Below are 23,301 nucleotides of genomic sequence, written 5' to 3' on the forward strand. Positions count from 1 at the left end.
AAATCCCTACTCTTCCTTTCTTGTATTTTAGCTATCTTATAAATAAGTTTTTCCCCTTCCTTTATGTTCAGATTGTTATACAAGTCATCATATTTCTTTGCACTTGTTTACCCCACAATCTTCCTTTGCTTCATTTCTAGCAGCCTTATACCTCCTTTTATCTTTGCCAAGTCTTCAAATTATCTTTTTAGTCTTAATGGCTGCTTGGACCTCATCATCCGACTACCAAGTCTGTGAAGGTGAATGCAACTCTTATATAATTCCAAAAACATAAAAATAGACACTAACAAGAAATAGGAACTGTTGTAAACTAGGTAACTATATAACAACCAAATCTCCTATGCACACCAAACTTCTCCCTAAAATAAAATAAGATTGCAAGATAATCCAAAACCCCAACATAATCCTACAAGTAACTGCATCATTATTACATATATAAAGAAATTATAAAAATTCTAAATTGACTCTTAAAAGTACTCCTAATCACACTCGAACACTCAATAAGGAAAATAAATTCAAAACATAACTCTATCTAGCTATTAGGTATTCTAATCTAACTCAAACACTTAACTACCAATCCCTTATACCTCCCTGTGGACCTAAAACCTAGGCTTTATAATTGAGCCCATTACAAATAAAAATACTTAAGAACGATATCCTATAACCAAGAACGACCAAAACAGGCCCTAACGTTACCCTGAAACTGCATTAGGGTGTTTTCCGCATAAGGAAGACCAATGCCAACACTAAAGATTTACAATGTCTAGTTATAGACATTTTACAAGTCTAAATATGTGACACATTCCCCAGCCAAAGTAAACCAAGCTAGCCCAAGTCAGCCCATTAGATTTGAGTTTGGACTAGTAAGTATATCTTTGAGTTCAGCCTGTTTTGGTTCTAAACCTAATCCAATCAGCACGTTTCGCACCCTCGTGAATGTAAAGGTGAAAAAAAATCGACCTTTAAAGTGCCAAAAGTTTAACATGTTATGTTTAAAAAACTCTTTATTCTTAAATTTAAGGAATAGTGCTAATTTACTCAATATTGCCATATTTCCAAATAATAATTCGGTGTTCATCTTGCATGAAAACTTTAAATAGTTCTATATCATCAGTATAAATACATATGCACAAAGGGTACAAGTTTCTTGCTACAGATATAACATGAAACTTTAGATATTTAATGGAAAATTAAACGAAATATTCCCTAAAATTTGCTGGTTAAAAGATGAAAACCTTGAGTGGCTGTTGGACCAAAGACCTTGTTAAACTTGAACAGGCGTCGACTGTCTTTTCCTTGTTTGAGGGGATTTACAATGATCAACTCACCATTCTCACCAATAAAATCTATGGTAGTTTGTTTTCCTTTTTGTCCAGGAAGAAATGGCCTTATCCGGCAATAGACTCTAATGTTGCCTACCCAAAAGTACCAACATTAAGGAGATTAGCAAAAAAATCTACAATGTAATGATACAGTTTTGATATGCTAATCATCGGTACCTTTTAAGTCTTGAACCTCATTATACAGCTTTCGATTTTCTGCAAGAACAATATGATAGTTTTCTGCCACCTCCGCTAGCCCTTTAAGCTTTACCCCTGAGAAAGATGAGCACAAACATATTAGAAATTCTAGTTTAATTCCTACAGGCTAAATGAATCATTCTGAATTATAACTTTATAAGCCCTACCCAATTGACTGAATTCTTCTGAATAGATTCTTTGTGTATTTTGCACCACTTTCTTGATTGACTGAGAAGTGATCCTCAACTCCTGAATAAATAGCAAGTTTATTCATTCAACTATGAAAAAAGGAAGTGTGAAATATAATTTATAAAAAAAAAAAAGAAGACCAAGGGAAAAAGATCCCCATGTCAATAGTGTAGGGGATGCATTCCCATGAACTCTCACATCCTGACCATGTGGGGCCCCCTCACTGAAACTTTCATGTGGCCTGTGGGCCCCCCATTGAGAAACCATGTCTCGCACCCCAGTTGGTGTCATGTGGGAGATTCCCCTGACACTCTCTGTGGAAAACCCTATCCCATAAAATTATATTAAAAAAAAAAAGGGTAAGAAAAGAGTTCAATGAGGAAACCTGCAAAGATTTAAACTGAAAATCTACAGAAGTCTGGTAGCTGTGTTCTTTTGCAATCCAGCTCTGAGATTTCAATTCAGAAAGTGACTCAAGTTCTTCAAATTTCTTCCTTGAACCTTCTAAGAGACCCTCAAGTTCCTTTAGTCTCTCCTCTAACCCAACTTTGGTTCCCTTGGCTTGTGTTTCCAATTGCAGGCAACGTTGTTCATATTTCTGTATTGATAATTCCAGGTCTTGCTTAAGTGTTGAGATTTCAATATCAATATGGTCCTTCTCTTTCATCAGTCTAACCATATCCTGCTCCTCAAGTTTCTTCTTCTCCGCCACTTTGGTCTTCTCCACCTGCATAAATCAATGTCAATCCATAATTACAAGATGACAAAAGTCCCAAAAACAGCAAAACAAAAAAATGAAGCATGTCACACATAAAATAACAACCACAAGCAAAAAACCAAAAACTTTTGAAACACATTGTGGTCTCATAAGGCAAAAAGTTAACTGGTTGGACAAACCACGATTCCTTCCTGGTTGGCACACCTATTGTGCCAAGTGGAAGGATGATGTGGCAATTCTGACAGTTTAATGTTTAGAGAATGGTCTGGATTGGCCATCAAAATTCAGATCCAAATTCAATTATTTTACCCCCACCCCGTAATGGCAAACCACTTCATTAATCCATTGACCCTCTTGGTACTCCAAAATTTTCCCATGCTTCATTATGCCGTGTGGCAAAACTCTGCTCGGGCTGAAACCTGACAAAAAAGTGGAGGAGTATGAGGTTTACATATCCACAAAATTTCAGCCCCATGTGACTTGCAGCAGAAATAGGCCTGCCAGCAAGATAATCCTTCCTGGTTTGGCCAACCAGAAACCGCGCTCCCATGTATTAATGCACTACTGAAGCCAACCTCATTCATTTGCTTTCATAAAACAGACTCGACCCAAAAAAAAAAACCTATCCCAACTACCAAGGCTGAGTTACATAAATTTTGTGTTATTGCAATTGATAAGATTGAAAACCAGATTTCAGGATCCAAGACAAAATAATGGTTCACTTTTTCTCAAGCCAGATATGCCATCCTCAAGTATCCAGGCCTTGGCCAATCGTATGTCACCTCTAATTTGTTCATTTCTTATTTTATCTGTTCTGGTTTTGCCACTCGTCCGTTTGTAAAGAAACAACGGATAAACAAAATTAGTGTAGTTCAAATGAGGACTTGTAATGCAACCCCAGATTCAAAAACCCTAGCATTTGAGTCACTATGGACCCACCCAATTGATAAATGTCCAAATATAAACCAGTGGCAATTCTGTAAATATTTTGAAGTTGAGGACCAATTAGTGAATATAAAAATGATTCCAGGACTCGAATGAAAATAAACATTGAAGTGGATGGCGTTTCTGAAAATTAAAACAAGGATGGGGATGAATAGAACAAATTTCAAGGAAGGCCCTTTTTAACAATTACCAAAGTATCTGGCCTGAACTATCATAAGTACTTTTCTTCAATAACAACTCTCAAACGGTACATGAGGAAACCAGAATCAGAAAATTCATTCGGGCTCTCTTCTCTTGCATCAGAATCACACAAAACTGTAGGATAAAAAAAGGGTGTACCCAGTGCACAAGGCTCCCACCACTGTGGTGTCTGGGGTCATAATGTATGCAGCCTTAACCCTGCTCTGCGGAGAGGTTGTTTTCTGACTCGACCCCACGACCACTAGGTCACAATGGAGCAACCTTACCGCTGTGCCGAGGTCTGCCCTCACAGAAAGCTGTAGGATAAGGTTCATCACTCCTAACCTTTTGATCTCAACAGTTACTAAGCCCAAATAACAGGGATTAAGATGTGGATAAGCTCTACAACTGAATCTGGAGGCAGGGCACCAAACCAGACCTGAACCCCCTCGCAAGCTAATGGCACCAAACCTTACAGCATGAGTCACCCTTAGTGAGGAACCAACATGCACAATTTAGGAGGAAAGAACCATAAACGGGGGAGTTCGATCCCAGTACAGCTGGGCTGCCTCTACCGTCCAGAATAGAGTATGGTGAAAGGGGCTCTTAAGAACTGAAACAAAAAAAGTAATAGGAAGAAGAAACATGAAAGAAAAAGAAGAGGAAAGAAGGAAAAACTGGAAGATCACACCTCAAACAAAGTGATCAGGCTTAATAAAACTGGGAGAATGAGAGAACAGAAACCGTTGACCACTCCAGCGAACAACACATACGTGAAGAAAATTTCAAACTTCAATTCTAATTTTCAGCTCTGCTCGATCATAGGGTTATGCGCACATAAATAGAGAGAAAAAAGACTCCTACTCATCCTAAAACATAAATAGAACTAAACTCAAACTGGGAAACTACTCTCCTATGTTATTATCTATCTCCCAAAAAATAAAAAGATTACAAGAATGACCCAACAAATAGTTAAATTCCTAAATAGTCCTGATGGACCAAAATCCAGGTTTATTCATTTTGGTATTTCTCGGTCTGCATTTCCAGATTGGGTCCCGTCAGTCCAGCCATGATAATGGTACGACGAGGGTAAAATCTTGAAAGATAAAAGACGAATGAACATATTATAGGTAGTTGATATTTGATAACTGGAGAAGAAGTTGATTTAGGTGGCATGGACATGTGCAATGAATGTCATTGAATGCACCATAAGAAGTGATATGATTCGGGTTGGAGGAGCCAAAAGGACAAGGCACATGTGTAAAATTACGTTCGGAGAAGTGGTGAGAGAAGATAAACATCACTTAGAATGAAGATATATGTCTCTAAATAGTGAAGCAGGACATTTAGTCAACCATTTATTGGGATACACTAAATCTACTCCAACCTATTCAACCAACCAATCTATTCTTTGAAACCCCAATTTATCACTTTTCTCCATAAACCTTAATCTGTTTCTCTCATAAGACAATCCTTCGATGCTCTCTCTTAGGACCGTAGATTTCAGAAGTTCCAGTTGACTCAACAAAGTATAACACATTCTAAAATACTTCAACATGAATTGTAAAGCATCTAAAGGAATCAGTCCAATATCAACCGACAGTGGATTTTCTATTTTAAGTATATGCCACAAAAAATATAATTAGAGCAGGGAAAACAAGGGAGCAGCTACTAGAATTGGACCTTTATCTGCTGGAACTTGTTCATCGCAACCTGAAAGAAGAGGGTGCAGCTTCAAGTCAAGTGAATGAATTATAGATCATTGCCACCACAAAAAGTTGGGAATATGTATGAACATAACCTTATCTATTGAAATATTTGAGTATAATTACTTGAGTACCTGGGTCTCCTCACTAGTCCCAGTTGCAAGAGTCTCAAGTACTCTAAGTCTTGATTGATATTTTTCTTCACGAGCCTTGTACAGATTATTTTGCTGCAGATTAATAATAGATAACTTATAAGTACAAATCAAAAAGCTCCTACAGAAGAAATTAATTTCTAAAAGCATATTACAGTTCTTAAGTGCTCCGCTTGAGTTGAAATGCGTCGCTCAATCTCTTGTACGACTTTTCTCAACAGACACGCCACACGCTGAGAGAAAGGGAATAAAAGGACTCGTTAGAAATTCTACAAGAAACCCATCCAACTGGATAAAGATATAAAATCATCAATACAAGCTTGGAATGGCATCCACTGGTTGAACACTATCATACATGAGGTATTTCCCCATTCTTCCTTTCAATGCTTTCATCTAGAATCCCATTTACAACACTCAGAAGTGATTGAGTTGGAGCATTCTGCAGGGAAAAAGAAGAAGATCAGGTTCAAGCTTTCACACAGAAACTCAAGTACACTGAATATTGGTCCACTAAGATCAAGAAATTACATCGAAACTGTTAGATTTCATCATTTCCGATATCTTAGCAGCAGGAATATCAGCATAACGTCCTTGTTTTAGTTGAAAAACCTCATGGAACTTATGTCCAACATGATGTATCAATGCAGCTGATGGCTCTACATGAGAAAAGTAAGAGAATAAAAAAGAACTCTTCAAAAAATAAAAACAGAATTGGGAACTCACCTAACTTAATAAAATCACAAATAAGCGGTATCTCAGATAATCATATACATTAACATTTGGGTTTTGGGTATAATACTATTATGTACAATGAACCAACATCTATATGACTGAACCAGACACAGAGACAGTCCAGAAATAGGTCCAAGGTTGAGTCAACCGAATCCAACCATTGTACCAAGGTAGTTGTCTGATAACATCAACCTTGAGAACATAAATGTCAAGGCGATAAGGCGACCCAAGGTGGTGGATGGGTGCCTAAGCGCTTAGGCGACCAAGGCGCCCAATTGTTATTTTTTATTTCCACTATTTTTTAACATTATTTAGTATGCTACATATACCTTGTATCATAAAAAATCAACATTAAGCCACATCAAGTCATCAAAAATCAACATTTTGAGAAATATTCTTGTTCTCTAATATTGGTCAAATTATTTTAAATTTTACATGAGACTTTTTGTATTAGGTAGAGAACAAAACCAGCTTTCCAATAAAACCAAGATTGCTTAAATCCGAGTTGTATTGACAATGTTATGTTCCGGTCAAAGTTATTTAAGGTGCGTGAATACTATTAAAAATTTCCTGAATGAAGATAAAGTTATGAACATCAGAAGAAAAAATTATTTTACCATACTTTAGATTTTTAGCAATGTTTTACCATGATAAGATTAATGGAATTTTCAGATTTGAGTGATTAAAAAACCCACCAATTTATAAATGAAAATCGCCTCTACAACTAAAAATCCAGTTTTTGTTCTTGAATGGGAGGGGGGGTTGACTTTTCATCCTTTTGAAACTTGATTTTAAATTATTTTTTATTGGATTCAACTAGGGAGTGTATGCTTATTTATGAATAATATCTAAAATAAATGAAATAACAAATGATATTTGGCATAAATAAGTGCCAAACCTGCTTCGATGCCATTTCAAGGTTACAGTCGCCTAAACACCTAGGCAATGCGTTGAAAACTATGCTTGAGAACATGTCATCATGTACACATGTTCCATTATTGCCTTCAGAAGCTAATTAACAATTATCCCTTCTAACAAATATATATATATATATATATTAACAATTATCCTTGTTTTTGGGTCGGCAATCAACAAGTTACCCTTGATCATAGTAATTATTACCATTTACCAGTTTTTTGTTTCTATTAAATGAAAATTTTCATTTCCTAATCATGAGAGTGAATTTATCAAAATGTTGAAATCGCGAAGGAATAACCCCAACCCATCAATTAAGTTTGTAAGACTCTGAAAATGTGATTGTCTATTAGCACATTCATTAAATAAAGGGGCTACTTAATGTGCTCAATTACACTATCTTCTCTTCTTTAAAAGGAAAAAAAAGATAGTAAATAAGAATTATTAGGGGCTAAAGTAGACCAAACAGGCCCATAATCTAACAGAAAAAGCAAACCAAAGAAGAAATGCTCAGCAGTTTTTGGGCTTTAGAAATACTTCAGGTCAATAGCAAAACTAACCCCGAAAGCACGCCAATGGCCACTCCAATCACCCTGGGTGATTCAGGTTTTAAAACATTTGGTGTCAAAATAGTTGACTAAACAGAAAGGCCGAAATCTATGGCTTAGAAAGGAGGAAAGAAGGAAGAGAAACAAGGAAGAGACTTAGAGAGCTAAAGTTTGAACTTCCCCACTTTGTTCATTCTTTATAATGTATATAGAGGACCTTGATGCCTTCAATAAATAAAAAAGATGACATACATTCCCAAGAGTGTTGCCCAACTACATGGGATCAGCTCTACCAATCGTTTCAGCTATTCATTCTTTTTAAAGCCACAGCTTGTTCAAGATTCCATAAAAATATGTCCTCTAGATTTCCTAAGGCTCCATGTGTTTCCAGGAAAAAGCATTGAAAAAGAATAAATTTCATATAAAATCTGTGTAAAAAGAATAAGATTTTACCTGAAATTTTTATTTTAGATGTTTTTACCAGGAAACAAATGTAGCTCACCGCATCGTATCAGCTGATTCTTTTTCTTTACCCTTCAAGGGAAGTATTTGGGGGGGATGGGGTTCAGATCAGTTGGGACAGTATGATTGCACATGCTCTAACATGTTTTACCATACAAATCACTATTGTCAAAATGAATATTGAATGGGCCTGCAAATCCATTCATGTGAACTCACTACAGGTAAATAAAGACTAAATCAACTTTCCTACAAGGAACCCTAACTACATAACCATATCCATATTATATATGCATAATTATGTAGGTCTGCACAACTAGCTTTTGGTTTGTAATTTAGGAATGAAGAGAGTATGAAAGTCCTGCATCACACTCTCCAATATTTTACATGGCACTCACTTGGAAATCTTGGCTGTCTTATCCCATACTTTGTATGAGTTAGAGTATATCAGTCAGAAACATGCAACTCTATTGCATCAATCATAATCATACCTGACATGACAGGACTGCGCAAAGCACGCTGAAATTTTGAGTCAGTCCAATTCTTTCGCTTCTCTTCTCCAGTTACTGCAGCATCCTGTCCACCTGGAGATACCTCCCCAACAGAACCATTAATTCCCTCCGAAATTTCTGCTTCCAACAGTTTCCATCCTTTCCTTGACTGGTTCCCACATTTACCCATTGAGCTTGTAATATGAACACCGTTTCCCCCAGGATTAGAATTAAAATGCTCTTTAAGAGTCAATAAGCAGTCTACAACTGTCACCATAGACCCCTGCAAAATATGTCAATCATGAGATAGAGAGCGAAACTTGTGCAACCAATTACTGAATAACGACCAAGAATTTCAGAAAGATAACATATGATGTATGTTGGCAGGTGCATGAAATGACCTGTATAACCATGAATGTATATGCAAACAGACACTTAAGAGAGAGAGAGAGAGAGAGAGAGAGTGTGTGTGTGTGCAATTACTATCACGCAGAGGATGCATGGAGCACACCTTTAAGTCATGAACCAGAATTGCATTCTTCGCATTCTAACTGCTAACAGTTACCACTTAAAGACACTCTCCATCTATATATAATTACATTGACAACTACAGCTATCATGCTTGATCTTGGTCAAACTCAAAAGGCCAAGAATCCTTAGCAAGAAAAAAAATATATTTTAAAAATAGCCAAGAATACCTGCTCAAGATCCAAGAGGCTGAACCTGGGCAACCTCATTTGATCCATGGTTGCCAGAAACCTTTTGACATTCTCCACACGAGGCTCAGAAGAATGATCAGAACCACCCCACTACATTAAAATGAAAATACAAATGTTTTAAAACTATTAACTCAATAAAATTGCAATATAAGGACAAGTGAGAAAAAAAAAATTCAAACCTCAATTACAGAACCAGGTCTAAGCCTGTCTAAAACACTACATAAAACAGCTCCATCTCTTAAGGACGCTCTGATTTCCTCTTCCGAAGCTTCCAATGGTAACCTTAAATCAGGAAGCATACCATTTAACCACTCCACCAAATCTGCTCTTTGCTTGGCTGTGGAACAAATCAAAGTTATAAGTGGCCCAAATAGGTGGAGAAGTTAAAACCCAAAAAAAAAAATTTGCAGCTTTCCATACCTTCATCCTCAAAATTGACATTGACCAATGGTTCAATGGCATTCCTGTTACGAGCTACAGTTGAGTGGTTAATTTGCCCATTTTCTTTTATGTGAGATTGGGAAGTCATGGTGAGATCTTCAAAAGGGATGTCTGCCTTTAGCACTGAACTTTGAAAACACTGCTAAAATCGTACGATTCCATGGATCTTATATTGGAGAAGATAATTGACCTCCTCAATGAAAAACGAACAACAGAACCCTACTGAACGGTTATCCAAGAATTCAGTATTCCTGAAAATATAAAATAGCCAATAGATTGAGCAAGAGGTTAAGACGCTAGATTATATACAAAACACAAATAAATAAAGGGAAAATCTAATTGTAAACACAATGGTTGCAATTAGATTTATAGCAATGGCCTAATTATACCACATGGAGGAATGATGTGGTAAATTTGACCATTAGATATTTAGAGAATTGCCTAGCTTGACCACTTGTCCAATTTCAGCCTCAAATTCAATCGTTTAACCTTCCATCTAATGTCATACCCTCCCGTATATAAACACATACCCTCTTGTAGTCATGAACTTTTTTTTACCACATGGCAAACTCTTATCAGGCTAAAACTTGACATGTTAATAGACTATAGGTGTCCATGGGACCTTGGGATCTATAATATGTCCACAAGTTTTCAGCCTCATCTGAGCTGCCACATAACAGAATCAAGGCCATGGTTACAATCTAACTTCAATGTAGCTACGACTAGAAGCTCCCACAAATAAATGCCTCATATTAAAAGCCAAAATCATTCCTAGAGCAACTGTATCATGAAGAATTGCACCATCAAACTATGTTCATTTTCCATTATAGGCTGTTGTAAGTAGAACTCTGCATGAAACACAATCACATCTCCTGGAGTGGATGCTAATAAAGATTTCTCAAATGAGTTTCAAAGAGTGTTTTGGTTCAAATCTACATTTTTTTTGAAGATAAGGTAAGCATTCAATAAGTAAAACAGAATATAAGAAACTTCTGCACTAAGGATGCTGTACAAATAACACTCCAAGCTAATCTACAAAAAATATTCCATAATTCAAAAGATCACCCCTGCCCATGTATAATTTCATCCCAAGGATCCCATATCCGATATATATTGACCCCCCAGAACTACAGGACCATAGATAGACAACAAGATGCCAGCTTCTTAAGCCTTCTAACCCCTATGGTGGCTACTCTCTCTTAGCTTCAAATTTTGTTGTATTTTTTTCCCTCCAAAACTCCAGCAGATGGCAAATACACAAAAAATGGGGCTCTAATTAAACTAATAAATCTCATACCCTACCTTCTACCCATATTGTGGGCCCATTAAAGTGGTCTATTACAAATAAAACACATTAACATGTACAGAATCCAACCCAAGACTTATTTCCACTAAAATAAACCCACTTTTGCTGATTTATCTGGATCACAAGATAATGCAGGCCCGGTTCAAGGTCCGGTTTGAATTTGGGCCAGGATTTAGTACTGGCCTGGGTTGGGTGTTAACTTTTTGGTTTATTTTTTACTGTAATTGGCTGAATTATAACGTCCAAAAGTGGGGGATTAGGGATACATGTGGGTCCCATGTTGGCGATAGTTGGATAGGGAATTTTCTTATATTGTATTCTTAAGTTGTTAGGCTTTGAGATTTTCTTCAACAACCCCAAAGAAGTAATTTTATTTTTGTACTAAAAACCATTTCAGAAAAGCTTCACATGATACAGTTCAAACATGTCATGGACCATGGATAGACTTGAAAAAGTGGATTCAATTCTGCACAAAATTATAGGGGAGATAACAAGATCATAAATACCATGAAAGCCTAAACCATCACCTTCCACCATTGGGACATGGTACCCATTGTTTATGGGAGTAAATTTGAAGCATTACCCAGTTAATCACCCAGTTTGAGAAAAAGAAACAATAAGTAGTCGTATATGTTCCATGTATGGAGGTCTTGATTCCGTTTGGATGGTTCTTATTAGCTTTACACTAGAAATATAATAACAGATATACAAGTTTCTTCTTCTTTATGGTTTCAACATTTATGGTGAAATATCATACTATCATACTATCATACTACTATTAAAAAGTACATACTCCCTGTCTTTGGTATATTTTTTTAAAAAGACAAAAAAGACCTTTAATCTATATCAAAAAATCTTTCCAACCGACCAAAAAAACCTTCAAAATGGAAGAGGAAAAAATTAATAATAAAACAAGGTGGAGCAGAAAGGGGGAAGTAATTACGAAGTATTAAGTAATTATTAAGAATTAAAAAGGATCGCAATGACCAATTATCATGGAGAGTGGGGAGAGAGAAATCATACAATCATACTACTATTAAAAAGTACGTACTCCCTGTCTTTGGTATACTTTTTCAAAAAGACAAAAAAGACCTTTAGCCTCTACCAAAAACACTTTCCAACCGACCAAAAAAACCCTCGAAATGGAAGAGAAAAAAATTAATAATAAAAAAAATGTGGAGCAGAAAGGGGGAAGTAATTATTAAGTATCAAAAAGGATCACAATGAACAATTATCATGGAGAGTAGGGAGAGAGAAAAGAAAAAAATATTAATAATAAAAAAAAGGTGGAGAAGAAAGGGGGAGGTAATTATTAAGTATTAAAAAGGATAACAATGAACAATTATCATGGAGAGTGGGGAGAGAGAAACGTGAGAGGATGAGTGGGATTTTTTTTTTTTTTAATAATTATAGAGAGATTTAAATATGGAGAGAATTATAGAGAATGGGGAGGGAGTGAATAATTATGGAGATATTTATAAAGGTAAATATGGAGAGAGATGTACAAAAAAAAAGCTCCTAAAATCTCTCCTAAAATGTGGTTCTTCCTTAAAACGTGGACATTCTTGCATTGTTACTCTCTCTCTCTCTCTCTCTCTCTCTCTCTCTCTCCATATTTAATTTTGTAAATCTCTCCATAATTATTCTATAAATAGGGAGGTTTTAAAAAAATCTCTAATAATTAGGAATCAAATCGTGGGACCATTATTTGGGGATTGGGAAATAATAGGGATGGTTATGAAAGCCTATCCCACTTGCCACCTCATTTAATATTTTTTATGACCTAAACCAATCTCATCTATTTCTATCCATTTTTTCTTTCCTTAATCATAATTACCAAAACTTTTCAAATATTAAATGCAGAAGAGGGAATCCTAAATAGAGGAAATGAAAGGTTTTGCAGAGACCAAAGCAGAGAAGAAAGATAGCAATTGATGCCAGCAGAGACTGAAGGGTTGGAAAAGGGTTTAGAGGAACTAATCTAGCTTTTTTTTTTTTTTTTTTTTTTTTTTTTTTTTTTTTTTTTGTAATTAAATGGACTATTCTCTATTAAACCATAGCCCCTTAGAGAACCCTGCCAAACGACACTATCGGTGGCGAGCCTTGCTACAACTATCTCTAGCTATTGCATCTTCCAAGATCTCTATCTCTACAGAACCCAATCCCCACCACTGCAGCCTTATTCCTCTCCCTGTGTCTCTCCCCTTTTTTGCACAATTTCAGATATTTCACATCCACAAGGTACGTTTTCCAAACTACAAATTTTTTTTTTTTAATGAGGAATGAATGTAATGCAGGAGTCGATTACAAGAAACTACCCCAGCAGTTTATAACCCCAAACAATACAAATAGGACTAGGAAACAAAGAAATAAGACCATCAAATAAATCCCCAAGGATACAATACCCATACAGGAGCAAAACAAGCCCAAAACCCAACCCGATAGGAGAGAGAAAGACATGTTATAGAGCTAGAGAGAGAGAGGTGCGGCCATGGCTATAGGAGTCCGATTGAGTTGCACTCTTGGGCGTAGATAGTCCCTAGGGAGGGAACGAAAACCCCCCAAAGTTGAGAAGAATCTAACGGTTGGTTGTGAAGTTACAAGCTTTCTTGATTTTTTAACCTAGGAGAGAAAACTGAGAAGAACCTTCAAGAACAGCAGCTGAATGCTTCCAACAGTGACTAAGTAAGGATCGTAGGACCCTTATGAGGATTAGAATACTCTGATTGAAGACCTGGCTAAACAGAGTACAGAAGAGAGAAAGAGAGGAGATCGATCTCTCTCTTATTCCCACTAGGATTGCTGATCGGTTCTAATTTCTGGAGACTTTTATCAAAATCTGAATTATACCTCTTGAATGTTACAGCAAATAAAATAAAAAAGAATAATAAAACAAATGGGGGGTTGAGAAGGGTGAAAGAGAATAAAGGAAGTGGCTATCTCAGCCTGAGCTTCTCACCCACAGCTATCTCAGTTGCTCTAAGCATTTAGTTGCAAACTTTTTTTAATTCAAATCTCCTCAATAATGGTACATATGCCTCTCTATTTATAGAGGGGAAGTTTACAATCATACTAAGACTAGGAGCTAGTTTCCAAAGAGGACTAGACACTCCTACTACAACTAGGAATTCAAAATAGGACTAGGACTTGACTTTATGACTCCAACATGGAGTAGGACTAACTAACTAATAATCCATATAGAACTTTACAACCAACTAATGGCCTAATGGGCCTTTATTGAATTAAATAGAAATTAATTAAACTAATGACTTAAATCCCATTTTTCTATCTTCTACCCATATTTTAGGCCTATTAAAGTGGCTTATTTCAAAGAAAACCCATGGGATCAAAGACCCAACATATACATAACACAACCCAAAGCTTATTTGCAATAAAATAAGCCCAAGTGATTTATCTATATCAATTCGCCCTCTCTTAGAAAAAATTCGTCCTCAAATTTTGTAGAATATGAGGGTGATTATACATGGTGCACGTCCCTCTTCAAGCCATAGAAAAATTTAGGTAGCTCTATGATAATAAAGATGTAGTCTAGAATGTGAGGAGCTCGATCTTCAAGATATTTTAATGGGATGAGGAACTCTACATGCTCAACTTTGACATCTTTGGATGTATCCATAGGTTCATCTACATATGCACCTTTGATCTCTTCTAACTTCAATGCAACATAAATCTCTTTTGGTTCATCTACCTGATGGTTCTCAATCAATTCTGTTGATTGTTCAAACACAACTTCATTCTTGAACCCCTTAGGATCTTCCTCTTGGTTGTTTACAATTATCACAGTTGTTGTAGTGTCAGGTTCCTCAATCTCAACCTCATTATTCATTGTGGCAACCTTGTTGCTTTCGACTTCTTCCACCTAAGTCTCGTTAATGAGAACAATAATGACTAGTTCTTCCTCAACAATAGGAATGGCTGGAAAATTTTTAACACTAACCTCAACTTTTGACTCTAGTTCATTGATCAGAGGTGTCTTCTCTTGTTGCCCCTTCGCAATAAAGATCGATGATTCCTTCATGCTCTTGTCAATTGTGGGTGGCTTTTGGACATCTGGTGGAAGAAAGTACCTCCTTCGTTCATGCTCAGATAGGTACATGCCTGCTAACTCATATTGCATCTTGTCCCACATTCTAGGTTTACATCCTTGAGCTGAAAGTTGCCTTTCACGGACTCTCCATTGCATTCGAACACAATCACTCATCTAGGAACATGTATATTAGCGTTTTTGTGTCTCTGTTAAGTTGTAGTTGTCAAAGTACATCTCCAATTCACGCATCCATTTAAGGAATTCCCCATGAAAATAAAGTGGTTGATCATTAGATTAGCAGCAGTAGTTTGAGTATTGGAGTGGAGACTCATTTAGTTCTGCTATATGTGGGTCAAATCCGTCCAACCTTGTAGTCAAGGTTTGGACTGCTATCCATACATCTTTAAGAGTGATTTAGGGTTCTTCTTTAGCCATAGCTCGAATACCACTTAATGTAGGAGTAGATTACAAGAAACTACCCCAACAGTTTATAACCCCAAACAATACAAATAGGACTAGGAAACAAAGAAATAAGACCATCAAATAAATCCCCAAGGATATAATACCCATACAGGAGCAAAAACAGCCCAAACCCAACCCGATAGGAGAGAGAAAGACCTGTTATAGAGCTAGAGAGAGTGGTGCGGCCAGGGCTATAGGAGTCCGATTGAGTTGCACTCTTGGGCGTAGATAGTCCCTAGGGAGGGTACGAAAACCCCCTAAAGTTGAGAAGAATCTAACGGCTGGTTGTGAAGTTACAAGCTTCTTGATTTTTTAACCCAAGAGAAAAAACTGAGAAGAACCTTCAAGAACAGCAGTTGAATGCTTCCAACAGTGACTAGGTAAGGATCGTAGGACCCTTATTGAAGACCTGTCTAAATAGAGTACAGAAGAGAGAAAGAGAGGAGATTGATCTCTCTCCTATTCCCACTAGGATTGCTGATCGGTTCTGATTTCTGGAGACTTTTATCAAAATCTGAATTATACCTCTTGAATGTTATAGCAAATAAAATAAAAAAGAAGAATAAAACAGATGGGGGGTTGAGAATGCTGAAAGAGAATAAAGGAAGTGGCTAGCTCAGCCTGAGCTTCTCACCCACAGCTATCTCAGCTGCTCTAAGCATTTAGTTGCACACTTTCTTTCATAAATGCAAACTTTTTTTTCATTCAAATCTCCTCAATAATGGTACATATGCCTCTCTATTTATAGAGGGGAAGTTTACAATCATACTAAGACTATGAGCTAGTTTTCAAATAGGACTAGACACTCCTACTACAACTAGGAATTCAAAATAGGACTAGGACTTGACTTTATGACTCCAATATGGAGTAGGACTAACTAACTAATAGTCCATATAAGACTTTACAACCAACTAATGGCCTAATGGGCCTTTATTGAATTAAATAGCAACTAATTAAACTAATGACTTAAATCCCGTTTTCCTACCTTCTATTCATATTTTAGGCCCATTAAAGTGGCCCATTTCAAAGAAAACCCATGGGAACACAGGCCCAACATATACATAACACAACCCTAGGCTTATTTGTAATAAAATAAGCCCAAGTGATTTATCTACATCAGAATGTGTTTGTAGTTATGTTGGAATTTGATTTAGGGAGAACCCTCGATATGCTTATAGCTTTACCTGAATCTGTAATGTTATTTGTATGGTGCAATTAACTGGAGAAATTTTTTTACATTAAATCTTCTGATATGTTAGGGAATGATTGTTTCTAATGCAAGTTATATGTGCACTATAGCCATGAGGACCATATTGCTATTCATTTTCTCTCATCATTCTTAGAAGTGGCTCTATTTTCTAGTTGAATATAGTATGGTTTCAGATCTATAAAACAATGTAAGAACCTTGAATATCATAAACCAGAACTAAAGTTTTTGCTTATGGACATGTCTTTTATTCATGTTTGCATGGGTTGTATGGACCCTCGTCTGCTCTAAATGGTGGGAGTGGACAATAAGGTGATAGTGATGGTTCCTCTTAATTGGGGTATGCAATTGAGGAATTTTCCCAGATTTTTTACTAATATTTTTTTTTATCTTTTTTTTTTCTCTCTCTCTCTCTTCCTTATTATTGATTTGTTGATTCTTAATTTATGACAGCATGTTGAGGCACCAGAAGTTGGTAATTCTGGCCAGCTGTTTGTGCATTCCTCTCGTTATAAAAATTAGACTACATCAATACCTATTTGAAAGAAGGAAAATGCCCAAATCAAGCTTCTAGATATTAATTTCACACCAAGTGCTCCCAAAGCTATAGTCTTGCCACGGGCCACTAAAATGTTGCCACCAAGCTCAGATGGAAAATTTGTCAAGGAACTTGCATTGGAAAATTCATTGAAATTTTGTTGAAAAACTTGCATTTCTGTAAATATTTAAGTGAAAATTGCATTTTATTAAATATATACGAGTGTTGAGAGCAATTTCGTTAAAGTTTCTTCCATAAATCATTCTATTTTCTTTTTTTCTTTTTTTTTTGGTTTCGGAATCACATTTTCCGCTAGGTTATCAACCACCAATCTACTCCCTCTAATTATTCTCTTAATAGTACTTTCTAAAAGCAGAAATATTAAAAACCCGTGGATTAGAAGTACTTTCAGTCTACCACTTAACAAATGCCCACACATGCATTTGCGCGTGCAAGTTTGCTAGTATATATATATATATATTATCTTCCCCCAACCCAGCACCAAATAACTATTTACCTCTTTTCACCCATAAATTTGTATACATAAGATATTAGTTTAAGAGGGCCCCACTGATAAAAAATTCCTGGGTCCATCCCAAGACCAACCTAACAAATTAGATGTTATTAATGCCTTTGCAGTCACGAGAGATTTCTGTTCGACATTCCTAGGATACATGTGGTCATAAGGACTAAAGCAAGAAAGATTCATTTTAAAGTAACCTTAATACATTCATAACACATTATACATGCGGTCAGAAGGACTAAAGCAAAAAAGATTCATTTTAAAGTAACCTTAATGCATTCATAACACATTCAAAGAAATAACAGTTATCTAGACAGGTTGAGAAAATCCTCCATTCTATGATATTAGACAGTCATGGAAACCCAAGAAACGTTATACCAAAAAAAAAAATTGAAAAGCTATTAAAATGATTACTTAATTAAGAGGGACGGCAAAAAGAAAAAGGTTCTGTAACATCTCCAAGCAACATAAACAAAAACGGAGTAATAAACTGAATGGAAACACTAATCATATTCCTCTATGGCCTTGTCATCATTCTTGAAAATAAGTTAATAAACATAAATTACAGCGAGGGTTTGTGCAATCGCGGGAGTTGGAAATGAGGCAGGGAATAGCAATGACATAGAAATTATCAAAGATTAAAACGAAAAAAAAAAAATAGAAATTTAACATGCTGCTCTCAGAATTGGAAAGAAGAATTAACCGGCTTACTGATGCTAAAAAGATTAAAGAAAATTTCGCTGCCCAGCTTGAAGCTCTGAAACAGAAACAATGCTAGTCTTCCAATGGCTTACCAGCGCTTCGAGATGGGAGACGTGAGCGCTGCCGCCCAAACGAAGCTCTGTCCCTGTGAAATCAGAAAAGGGAAAGAAGATACTAAATCGTAATCTCAGCATTTATCTGTAGATCTTCCCAGGATAAAATGTACCACATTATAACCAGAGAAGCTTGACCTAACGAATCATACCTAAATGTCCCCTGAAATCTGGCTGATTTCACGATACCCGGTGACAATGCTGAACTTCTGCCACCGCAAAAAAAGAAATTTCTCATGGAAAATAGACAAACCCCGACCGATGCTGATCGGATTTTCCGGTTGGCTTAAATTAGGTTGGTAACTTCGCGGGTTCGTCCTATCTAGAAACCAATTCAAAAAAAAAAAAACTCGGTTTCGGACGGAGTTGAGCCAATGCCGCCGGCTATTGGTTACACCGTTCCACGACTATTAACTCTTCCGAGGGCCGAGGCCTCGTCTACAACGTGGGAAACTGAAACTAAAAATGGATTTCTCAAAAAAAGATATGGAACAAGGTGTAATTACACTTCCATCCCCATTCAACAGGAATCGGTCCAACGATTCCGATTTAGATCGGTTTTGAAGTCGATCACTCTTAAAAACCTTAAAATCGGTCATTTGATCACTAAAAATCTATTCATTACGTACATCTTTTCTCTCCAATAAGCTTTATTCAAAATCATATTAGTTACTATTTATTAACCTAAATTATAGGTGTCTTTTCTGCCGATTTCTCTCAAGAATTATTTGAGGTTTATCTCAAATTCAGGGAAATTTACTATCACTCCCCTACACTTGGCCTATATTTACTAAAATTTTCCGACCTTTTACTTTTTTTTCTGATACTCCCCTGCTTTTTTATTTTTACATCTCTTTATCCCCTGCTCTTTTTAAATACCCATATTATCTCTCTTTTTCACTTGTAAACTATTACATTTTTTTTCAAATTGATTGGTTCAAAACATGGATTTACTAATCCAAGAAGAAAGCCAACCGGCTTGTCCTTCCATTATTACTTGGTTCCAATGTTGCACCCCTCCTTGACTCTCAAATCATTATTTTTCTATTTTATCTTCTTTGAATTCCTTTTAAGTGCATTAATATTGAGACACTTAAAGATCTTTTTTTTTTTTTTTGTCTCATCCAATCACAAGATATTGTTTATTTATAATTTTTTTTTCGTCTCATCCATCATCAACAAGTTTACAATCTTTTTTTTTTTTTATCGGTTGGATTGGTATCGGTCTCAATCGATACTAATTCGAATCAGTAATCATAATGTTACATTCTCGTTAGGGTTGCAACACATGGTTTTAGGGATTAAAAAAAAAAAACATGTGGTAACCGATTGGAACATATGACCCCTTGTTTATTTTGTTTTACTAAAGTAAGTGGTTTGGTTCAAACCATATTTTGAACTAGTCAATTTGAAAAAAGTGCAATAAATTACAAGTGAAAATGAGGGGTAATCTGGGTATTTAAAAAGAGCAGGGGAAAAAGAGATGTAAAAATAAAAAAGCAGGAGAGTATTAGAAAAAAAAGTAAAATGTAGGGGAGTTTTAGTAAATATAAGCCAAGTGTAGGGGAGTGATAGTAAATTCCCCCTCTGAACCCAAGGGGGTAGCGCAGTTGGTGAGCAACGAACTTGGTATGAGCCGTAAACTTGGACGTCCTGAGTTCGACTCCTACTGGGCACACGTTGGGCCACTCACACGGGGATGCTTAGTGCTCTTCACTGCTTTAAGTGAAAGTTGAATAGTTCTCATTCAACACCGGTATGACCCGGTCCATGCAGTTGTGGGGTCAGTAGGGGCCCGCGGGACTAGTCAGGCTGAAGGCCTAGATACCCGTCATTAGCAAAAAAAAAAAAAAAAAAAAAAAAATTCCCCCTCTTTTAATTCTTTTCATTATAATAAGAAATTTAATGAAACCATGTGTCTTATATAAAAATTTTCATTCTATTAACCTAAAATAGATAATAGGACACATATTCATTACACCCACAACCGCCAACTCAAACAAGACCACTAGAATTCATTACTCGTCTCCTTGCTTATGAAATTTCCAAATGGTGCAATTGTGTCGTTGGTTCCTTTCTCGGCAGTAGACCCCCCTTTTCCATTGCCATGACCTCCCTCCTGAACTAATGGAAGCCCTCGGGTTCCCTTTCCATCTTTATGGTGGAAAATGGAACTTTTGTTTTCAACTTTGCTGCCTCCTCTGACTGCTCTGCTGCCATTGACGGAGGTCCATGGTATATTGGTAAAAAACCTATTTTCCTTTGTCAATGGGACAAGTATATTTCCTTCCTCTATTTGAGCCTAAATCCATTCCCTTATGGGTCATCTTCCCTAGTCTTCCCCTCCACTTCGGGTATGTCACTGGTCTCAATCTCATTAGTTTCATCATTGGTAAACCGTTGTACTCTGATAAGAGAACTAATGTTATGGACTGGTTGTCTTATGCTAGAGTTTGTATTGAAGTCCATGCACAGAAATTTCTTACAATAGGAAAACCTTACAACAAGAGAGCTTTACAAAAGAACTTTCGAGTAATATTACAATAACCGATGATCACAACTGAGGAGGGGGTCTCCTTTTATAGACTCTGGATTTAAAGACCTCTAAATTCCGTGGATTTCGGTGTAACTTAAATCCATAAACAGTAACTTGCTACAGTACCGGTACTAAGTGCATAGTTCCAGTAAAATTTGGTGACATCATCATGAGAATCATGTGAGATGTCATGAAGGTTCTATATGGTTGGTCCATTTTATGCTTCCATCATATTATCAATGTTGTGCTCAATTATATAATCAAAACTTTCTGCCAAAGAGTATCCTCTATAACCGAGTAAATCTTCATCTATTGCTTATTGTAAAGCAATGGGAGATTGGACATCTAAGAATAAATCTAATGGTGCGTCCAATGGTACCAAGTCCATAATATTGTCAATAAATTGATTTGCTTCAGTTTCTTGCTAAAGATTGACCATGTAGTCAATATGAATGTCTGTGTAGAATAATCTTCAACCGTCTGTTACTTTGGTAGTAAATCGGTCTCTTGCTACTTCAAAGGCTTTTCTCCTTAATGTTATTAAGGCACCTTTCCAGACTTGTTGATGATCACTATTTTGGATTATTTCAAAACTTATATCTTCTTCGATATTGGGGGGTGAATCTTTGTTGGCAGTAGTAAGAATCCAGATTTTGTAGGGTTGATAAAAATGTTCTATTGAATCCAAATTTGGTAGGGTTGATAAAAATATTCTCTTTCCCGCCAGCCCAAAGAGGAATAAATATTAAAAACCAAACCGGGACAAAACGTATAATTTTTGAAAGTATGATAAATCATGGTGCGCATCATTATAGGTAGATGACAGGTAAATTCTGTGTTGTTGAGTTGAAAAATAATTCATCCACAAAGTCCCCATTTGATAGTGTGCATATCCCATGTGTTAGTGGAAGGATAAAAAAGAACTCGAAGATAATTCTTATGAAAAAACAAGTCTTTCATATATTTTTGTAATATCTGAAAAAAATGAAAAATATTATCTTCGATCATTTTTCTTTTGATAAATTTGAAGCATTCCTTGGGTAGTACATGCCTCGCTTTTTCATAAAGACAAATTCGTCTGATTTTATGAAAATTTGATTTTTCATGAAAATCAGTAAGAAATTCAGAGAGCTTGAGAAATTTGTTTATTTTCTTATACTCAATGTCATCATCAAAATTCATTTGGGTAATGATTTTGAAGATCAATTATTTAAAACATTTTTTGTTTGCAAAATGTTGAGCAAGGTTTGTGGAAAGAGTATGCAAATATTGTCTGAAAGTTTTTTTTTTTATTGCCACAATGTGATTTCCATACTTGATTAATCATGTAATAGACATCGTTAGGAAGTCCTTGATGTCTATGAAATTCAATGATTTTAAATTCAGAGACTTCTGTAGGCTCTTTCTGTAAGAGATTTTGAAGTCGGATATCATTTTGTATATGAGTCACTTGTAGGTAAGTGATATGGGTCTCATATGGGTTTCGTGCCCACTGAATTTGAGAATAAGGGGTTTGAGATAATGGAGTTTGTGTCCATTGAATATGAGATAGTGGAGTCCATTGAGATATTACTGGTGTAGGAGAATATTGAAATGGTTCACTTAGGGTAAGTAAAGCTTGTAATAAATCAATCTTATTAGCAGGTCGTGTATATGACATTGAAGATTTCATTCCAAAAGGCTTTTGTGCCGTTGGTTTGCTAAAAGATTATTTTGCAGTAGGTCTGCTTGAGGACCGTTTTGCCTTGCCTTTTCCTTTGATGGTTATCCATCCATCATTGCTTTGTTGTTTATCCATTGTTTGCTGAGATAATCTGTAAGAAAATTTCTTGAACTGTTAATATATTATACTTCAAATCTATATTGACTAATTTCATCTTACTAATTAATTCTTCTGCCATTTTCTTCGTATTTTTTGGATTTCAAAAAAGTGCGAACTGCCTAGTTATCGATTTGTATTAAAAACCATTTTTCTGGTATAAGAAAAATTTTGAATTTTTGTAATAAAAAAAAAAGAGCTAAAAGCTATTTTTTAAATATAATATAACGTATTTGTGTATACGTGAATTTTCTTGAATTGCATCCACAAACTCGTTCTTCTATTGGATTTTTCAGGGGTCTGGCTTTTAATACTATTCCCTAATATTCATT

General features: G+C 36.0%; 1 protein-coding gene across 2 annotated transcripts; it reads right to left on the bottom strand.

Moving 5' to 3' along the window:
- Nucleotides 1–439: 439 nt before the first annotated feature.
- On the bottom strand, nt 440–19,049 carry LOC122075706 (kinesin-like protein KIN-14K). 2 transcript variants are annotated; one of them, XM_042640844.1, is made up of 15 exons: nt 18,767–19,049; nt 18,594–18,646; nt 9,695–9,966; nt 9,454–9,611; nt 9,254–9,364; nt 8,556–8,838; nt 5,939–6,066; nt 5,766–5,849; nt 5,566–5,643; nt 5,393–5,485; nt 5,236–5,265; nt 2,095–2,436; nt 1,688–1,769; nt 1,500–1,595; nt 440–1,415 (listed from the first exon to the last, which is right to left on the bottom strand). In XM_042640844.1, the coding sequence occupies exons 3-15, from the start codon at nt 9,801–9,803 to the stop codon at nt 1,207–1,209; spliced, it is 1,803 nt and encodes a 600-aa protein (XP_042496778.1). In that variant the 5' UTR covers nt 9,804–9,966; nt 18,594–18,646; nt 18,767–19,049; the 3' UTR covers nt 440–1,206. The 2 variants fall into 2 exon arrangements, with proteins under 2 accessions (XP_042496778.1, XP_042496777.1); XM_042640843.1 differs by having other exon boundaries at nt 18,511–18,646.
- Between the last annotated feature and the right edge of the window lie 4,252 nt (nt 19,050–23,301).

Source organism: Macadamia integrifolia, chromosome 4 (genome assembly GCF_013358625.1).
Source record: "Macadamia integrifolia cultivar HAES 741 chromosome 4, SCU_Mint_v3, whole genome shotgun sequence".
NCBI classification, from domain to species: Eukaryota; Viridiplantae; Streptophyta; class Magnoliopsida; order Proteales; family Proteaceae; genus Macadamia; species Macadamia integrifolia.

Coding starts and splice junctions, on each gene's coding strand:
- LOC122075706 (XM_042640844.1), bottom strand. CDS start 9,803: ATGACTTCCCAATCTCACATAAAAGAAAATGGGCAAATTAACCACTCA. Junction 5,850..5,938: donor TGAAATCTAACAGTTTCGAT/GTAATTTCTTGA, acceptor TTTTCCCTGCAG/AATGCTCCAACTCAATCACT. Junction 1,596..1,687: donor AGAAGAATTCAGTCAATTGG/GTAGGGCTTATA, acceptor CATCTTTCTCAG/GGGTAAAGCTTAAAGGGCTA.